The sequence below is a fragment of the Platichthys flesus genome, chromosome 10 (genome assembly GCF_949316205.1).
Source record: "Platichthys flesus chromosome 10, fPlaFle2.1, whole genome shotgun sequence".
Lineage (NCBI taxonomy): Eukaryota > Metazoa > Chordata > Actinopteri > Pleuronectiformes > Pleuronectidae > Platichthys > Platichthys flesus.
In genome coordinates this window covers 7,132,354-7,139,666 of record NC_084954.1, presented here as the reverse complement: position 1 = coordinate 7,139,666, position 7,313 = coordinate 7,132,354, and the positions used below count along the sequence as shown (strand labels likewise).

The following is a 7,313-nucleotide window of genomic DNA, read 5'->3' as shown; positions in this document are numbered from 1 at the left end:
GAACAAAGGCCCCGACTGACCATTTTCTGTTTTGTGCTCTCTTAACCTTTTTCCGTTTATTGCCTTTATGTAATTTAGCTATTTGGACAGATGCTAATGCTCTTATTTCTAATTTAAGTTGATAAGATATGTTTAATATGCTTAAGATACATAAAAATGAAAATTTGCATTACATACAACCCAAAAGTTGACTCCCCAGGTCATCTTTTGAGCCATGGAGATGATGTGAACCTCCTGGTCTCCCCTCCCTCCTCCCTCCTCATCCACATCATCAACATCAGCAGCCAAGCCAGCGCCGCATCTGCCTGACTCAAATGTTTACCCTGCAATTAAAACACGGCCTATAAAAGGCAATGGGCCGCCAGACACTGACGAGGGGGTCCGAGCTGCAGGAGGGAGAGGGAGGTTATAAATCGCTTTGATGCAGACCTGTCGTTTGAAGGCCCAGATTCCTGAGCTGGAGGACTGGAAGACTGGAGCTGGAGCGAGATCACCAGGGGACCGAGCCAGAAACGCAGATGATTCATGTGTCTTCCACTGCCAACCACTTGGAGAGTGTGGGCTGGAGTGTGCATTGTGCTGCTGCTGCTGTGGGGAGAATGGAAACAGCATCTACCCCCTCAAACGAGTCACTTGTGTGATCATTTGATTGAATGCTCGTATAAAATACTATTTGTCATCTGAAGCGGTGAAGATGTGAACAACAGCACACAGACATTATGGCTGATTGTCAGCATGAGACACTTCTGCAGATGGTTTTTCCATGTGTCCAATTTTATTAATAAATCAAAGTCAAAGTTATTGAGTTACTGTAATTTACCGACTGTCCGATGATGCATGATGACCAAGCTTGTGTGAGAGTCAAATACTTTGTACAATTTAAAGTGTGAGTTTCATATTTAGATAATTTTCCACAAAACTGATGCAACTATACAAAAAGTACAGGAGGAAAACTCTGCGTGATTATCTTGGATGAGTCATGAAGTACATGTACCAGTTTTCCGCTGGAGCATTTACAGTGCAACACTTTTTCTTTACTTATAAAACTAAATTGACAAAAAAAAAAATTCTTGTTTTCTGCTGTTATTCTCGGGACCAAAGACCCAGAGGTCCCTGGAAGCTGCTGCAAGCCTCTGCACTGTTATTGCCATAAAAGGCAGCTTGAGATTTGAACTGCACGTCCATTACCCCTGTCACTAACTGTTGACATTTGGACTGTGGCCGGTTGCACTTTGCCAAAATCTACAATAAAACACATCAACAAATACAAGCGTCACTTTATGTGTTCTCATTTACATACATCTGAGAGTCCCTTCTTATATTTATTGGTATTTAACTGAGCCCACAGGGAATTTGACAGAGCTTCAAACGTGTGGATGTTCTTTTTATCTTTTTAAATTACAGAAGTGGATAATTGGCCAGATATTAAACTGAAATTATGTCAGAGGTTAATTTCCCATTTTCTCATTTGTTATGCTGCAGAATTTTCAATGTGTGTGCGTGTGTACTTGTGTTTTTGGCCTACGTAGGGACTTTTTCCAGCATAAACACAGATCTTGTCAAGACCAGCAGACATCAAGGGGACCAAAGCCTAGTCCTAATGAGGCAAAGAAACATTTTGAGATCCATTTTGAGGGAAGGTTTAAAAGACCACAGGGGGGCAGAAGGAGTTTGTTGGGCAGCGGGATTGTAGTTCTGATGGTTAGGGACAGGACGAGGGCTCAGGACATATTGTTCATAATGGTCCTCCCAATTATAGAAGGACAAGAAAGTGTGGTGGTTGTGTGTGTGTGTGTGTGTGTACAATCGTGTGTATAATAATGCACCAAATCTAAGTCCTCCCAGGATAAATTACAATAAATTACAAAAAAAAATAATGAACAATAAAAAATGAACTTGCAAAATAAAATAATAAAAAGTACAATAACTGTTATTTGAACTGATTAAGACCATGAGTGAGTAAAATATTTGAAGTTAAAGTGGTAAAATGTGAAACATGTGAACTTTACAATATAAATGTTGAAATAAGTGCTATAATAAAATGAAAGGAAAGGAAAAGTAGGATTGGAGGAGTTATATGCTGGAGAGAGAGAGAGGTAGAGAGTCATAGAGTCAGAAAGAGAGGGAGAGAGGGGTAGAGAGTCAGAGAGGGAGAAAGAGAGAAAGAGAGAGAGGTAGAGAGAGAGAGTCAGAGAGAGAGGTAGAGAGAGAGAAAGAGAGAGGGGGTAGAGAGAGAGAGAGGCTGGACTCCATTAGTGTGAGGGAAAGTGGTCGGGACTCTTCGCCTCTCTCGTCCTCTTCTTCTTCGGGGATTTCTCTGTGTTTTCCTCGCGGGAGTCGGACTCATACATGGTTTAAAGAAGGTGGAAGTTGCAGTCGACGGGTTCAGAGTGTTTTTGTCTTCGTGAAGGTGAGTAACACGCACACACACAGACACACACACACACACACTCTTCAGTGTTCCTCCGCCGCTGGGAAATATGGAAAACGTCGATTCTCCCTCTTTCTCCGTCGCTTTTCGCCTTCAACTCGTTTCCACACACAACTTTCCCGACACTTTAGCGGCTGGTTCGCTCGTACACGCACTTTTTCCTCTCGTCTTGTGGGTTTTTACTACACACAAGGCGACACCGAGGCGAGCGTGTGCATGCAGCCGGGGAGTGTGGTCCACGTCCCGGGCTGAGCTTACATAAGGTGCTCCCTCTCGGGTCTATTTGTCTCAGAGGCCTTTACCGTTACTTCTAACAGGTGAACCGGGACTTCAGCGGAGAGGAACGCGGTCATACACCCGGGGTGAACTTGTCGTCCCGGGGCTGCAGCCTTTGTTCGCTCCCGTCGATCGATTATGAGCTGTTTGAATCGCCTTGATGATTCGCGTTAGCCTCCATTCATATCACAGGGTGACAGCTATAAGGCTACATATGCAACTTTTTCTTTCCCGGTGACTTCACTTCATATTCGTCTTATTCACTATACAACACACACACAGGGATTCAGTGTAAATGTTTCTTTTCTATCAGGATTTGTTCTCCTCCATATTTTTCTAAAATCACGTTCATGCTCCTGATAGAGCTAAGTTACCTTCTGTAGCCTGGGGCCACAGCAGTGTCCCGCTTTGACACTTCAACACAATGACCCCCAATGAATTATGTATCATTTCAGGGCTGGAGAACATAAGTAGAAGAGAAATTACAACTTCCACCTATTAAATATGGTGGTTCAATGTCATAATAAGAATGGGACAAATTGTCCTGAATCAAGAGTGAAATGTCTTCAAGTGAAGGATGAAACTTTTCACAAGTGGAGAATATAAGTAGGAAATATATGTACTGTATATAATAATAATGGTTTATACAAACATATACATTGGATGAGTTGAATGTGGTCTATGGAATCATAAACAAATGGACATCTTAGCAGTCGTTTTTTGTCTATCCAGTGTATTTCATGTCTGACAAGTCAAGAAGTCAAATTAAATTGCAGCCTTTCCTACAGTGACCTTCCTACTACACTGCAGTGGTTTTGTGTTGTACTTCCATAAAGCTGGTGGACTTGCAAGGGTGATAATGTAAACTCTTAATTTGGAAAGTAACTAGCAACCACAGCTGTCAGGCTGGTGAAGTAAATGTACAAAATCCCACCAATGTCCTGTTGAGAACGCTTTTGAAATGAAAATATTCTCGATTTGTACTTTCCTCATTCAGAAATGTGTGACGAGTTCCACATCTGCAAATACCAATTTAGAGATATCAGCCGGGTGTCTGTTTGAAATATCTACAGAAAGTCCTTTCCAAGAATCATGCCTGGCTTCTCCAGCAAGTCAAAATGTTTCTTTACACCCCAGTGAGACAGAAGTTTAACTGGACCTCTTCTCTCCCAATTGTGGGTTTGTTCGGCAGGATGGCGCTGGACGGGATCCGGATGCCCGATGGCTGCTATGCCGATGGGACGTGGGAGCTGAAGATGCATGTCACCGACCTCCACCGGGACGTGTCGCTGAGGGTCACTGGGGAAATCCACATCGGAGGAGTCATGCTCAAACTTGTGGAGAAACTAGGTAACGCTTTCAAAGCTTCTTATCTGAAGATGAATATAATTGAACATGGATGAGCATGAGTTCTGCAGATTGAACATCCATATTATTTGCAGTTAAGTGGAAATGCGTCAGGTTGGCAGCTCTTGCCTTTGACCTCCTACCCTGCACCATGCTTCTATAGCTAGTTTTGTGTGTGTGTGTCAGTGGCTGACTTGTGTTATCTCTTCTTATTTCTTGGGCAAGAAATACCTTTCTATTTGCGAATAGTTACAATTTCCGAGATTTGAGATTCCACTTAAGTACAAAGCTGTTTCGGAGCACTGGCAAAGTGAAAAACAGACCTGCCTTCTTCTGGCTCGGAACTCAGAAGTAAGAATTATGTCTGGGACACTGAGAAAAAAACGCTCAAAATCACAGGCTGAGGATCTGCTTGTGTACAAGTTGTGTTGTTTAAGGAGAAGAACAGGAGCCTGTTGGTTTCTTTCTTTTACATCAGTGCAGGATATTCACAAGAACATACAAGTGTTGAGTTTAGTTGTCTTTGATATGTGTTACTTGGAACCAGGTCCAACTGAGGTAAATGTTCCTCTTTCTTACCCTGCAGTGATTATGGGTCAGTTACCCAAGGTATAAAGAGGCCATAGACACTGCCCTCCCCCCACTGTATCATGCACTGTTCTGCAGCCATGCACTTGACAGGTTTGGGTACAAGTAAGCATAAGAGTCCTCTGTTCCAGTCACTTGAACACTGTCCTGTTTCATGCAGGCTGGAGAAAGGTCAGTGCTGGTGGCGGCAGTGCAATCCGGGGAGTGACAGTGTGTTGTGTGTGTCGTTGGCGCTCGAATGCTCGGCATTCCTGCAGCGCTCCCAAGGTTTTATTCCCTGCCCATGGTCCCCTTTTTAGCTCTCCTGTTAGAGCCTCCACATAATTGAGGTCTTTGTTCTGTGTGGTCGTCTGTGCCGAGCATGCATCTATGCAAGGCGGGCGCACTGTTGACTGCCGGAAGTGGGACGTCATGATTTCATTGGTTCTCCCCGACTCCACTCGAGGCCCGGCCTTATCCGTAGTTTGCTGTGTGTTCGCGTTGTGTGTTAAGGTCTTTTTGAAGGGTATGACTTTCCTGAACGTGAAACCTGTGCTGTGGTCTAGTGAGAGGGAAGTCTGGTGACATTGGCTGGTTTGTCATAACAAGACGGATACAAAAGGGAGAACAGTGCATGGACTTGTATAACGGCTAAAAGAAAATTTCCCACATGTGTTTGAAGTTGTATTCATTGTATTACAGTTATATTGGGTTCTTTTGTTGTCACTGTTCATAATGTCTAGTTTTCCTTGTCTTAAGGATGCAGCTATTTTGCTGATGACGCCCTTTTTTATCTCTTCAGGATTCTGGCTGTTTGATTTCCTCACAATCACACTGAATATAGTTTTGATTTGTTTACCATGATCTGTTGTTGACTTGCCCAAGGGAAATAATAGGACATGGGTGTGCACAGTTGTTTCTGCTGCCGTCCTATCAAAATGTTACTATAACTCCAGCCTGCATGGGTCAGTATTCTTAAACATATTTCAGTCTTCCACACCAAACTACCACCACCACCATGTAATATAGCCTCTTACTGAGAGGGCAAAACTCTTGAAGCGGTATTTACAGCTCTGTGAATATCCACGTGTGTATTTGAATCCATTTGCTGGTTGTAAAAAAGTAACATTTAATTTGCCTGCCATGTCCCTGCTACCCTGGGCCAACAGGTTGTTATTGCATTGTAATCATTAACCGACCCACCACATGGGTTTTCCACATGGCCACACGCAGCTCGTAACTATACACTGTTGGTGTGGGACGTGATCATCCGTGCTTGAAACAGGCAGTGCAGAGCTTTTATGCTTTTTATAGTCCTAAAGTCACTAAAAACAGCAACATCTTAAGTGTGATTAAGTTGAGATAAAGCTATTCGTGCATGTTCAAATGTATTACTCTAAAAGAAGTACGCTGCACAATTTTTTCTGTTCTCGACATGACAGTGCGGCTCAGTCCTCACTGAACACCTTGTATTTGTGCGTATGCACTTGTATACAACTCCACAGTGCTGTGAGCAGGGTCACGTAGATGGCGCTGAGTTTTGGAAGGCAGTGCGTCACTCTCGCACCCAAAGGACATCGTTGTGCAATGACAAATCTCTCTCTGTCCTTCCCCAGCCATCTCTCTCTCCATCTCTCAGTCTCTTACACTTCAAACTGAAGGACCTCTTGTGTTCAGAAATTGGCTGACCCTTCCATTTTTGTTCTGTGGTCAACATTTGTTCCTTGATACTTTTCTTTGTCCAGCGAAAATTTCTGTCTGTAGCTTTCACAATTGTGCGGACGTGTGTTGACGTCAGCTGTCGTCTACACATCTACCAGTGTTCACATTAGTAGTATTACATGGCTGTGTGGGTCGGTGGGTGTGTATCCTCCACATGTATCCTGCTTCCCTCGCTCGGCTCTTCCTGTCGGCCGCAGGTCTCCCTTCCACATCGCAGGCTCAGATGGCCTTCGATAATGGATTAAATAGACAAATGCCAGGAAGGCACTTAGCTATTGATCACGGCAGTGAACGTTGCCTCCATTTCCCCCAGCAAACCCTTGAAGGGGAGTATTTAGAGAAAACTGATTGACCACCCTCTGGTCCCCAGCTCCAGTAATCATTTCATCCCTCTGTTGGTTTCCATCATCGTTGCTTTTTCTGCCTTAGTTGATGTTTTCTAAAAGCTCTGCCGCTCTCTCTGATCGCAAACATTGCTCCATTACAGAGGGAAAGCAAATAAATCACAAACAACATTAGCTAGCGGAAATTTTATTGGATTTAAAAGGGGTTTCTCCCAAGTTAGATAGCTTTTAGGACCTCGGCTTGCAATAAGTGTTTGGAGGATCTGTTTCACACAAATACATCGCCACTTTGCAAATGCTTCAGGTGGACAAGAGCTTTTTAAGTGCAGCCTGGGCTAAATGTCAAGGATACTGTTTAGCTTATGGATGAGAATAATGCATTTTAGCTAATTGCGAAACCTGCAGCAGAGGCAATCTTGGAATGAGTAGCGTGTTGGGAAATGGGGAGAGATTGATATTTCAGTGGCTCTGCTTATCCTCACAAAGACAGCTGAGGGGAAAGGGACAGGATGGAGAAGAAAAAGGGAGGGAAACAGCGAGAGGGGGAGGAGTGAGGCGTGTGGAGCGAGGACTGCCCTGCTCTCTTCTCCTCCGTCCCTCTCTTGCGTTGTGACGTTAGCCATGCT

At 43.8% G+C, this 7,313-nt stretch overlaps 1 protein-coding gene across 4 annotated transcripts in view; it reads left to right on the top strand.

Moving 5' to 3' along the window:
* The first annotated feature begins 2,212 nt into the window (after positions 1-2,212).
* Positions 2,213-7,313, top strand: part of fermt2 (FERM domain containing kindlin 2) — a 40,273-nt gene continuing 35,172 nt past the window's right edge. For 2 of the 4 annotated variants that reach the window (XM_062396787.1, XM_062396786.1), the window contains exons 1-2: positions 2,214-2,410; positions 3,900-4,057. In XM_062396787.1, the coding sequence (XP_062252771.1) occupies positions 3,901-4,057 (157 nt within the window). In that variant the 5' untranslated portion in view covers positions 2,214-2,410; position 3,900. Of the gene's footprint in view, positions 2,411-3,899; positions 4,058-7,313 lie in introns of all 4 variants that reach the window. The other 2 variants (XM_062396785.1, XM_062396789.1) reach the window with 2 other exon arrangements.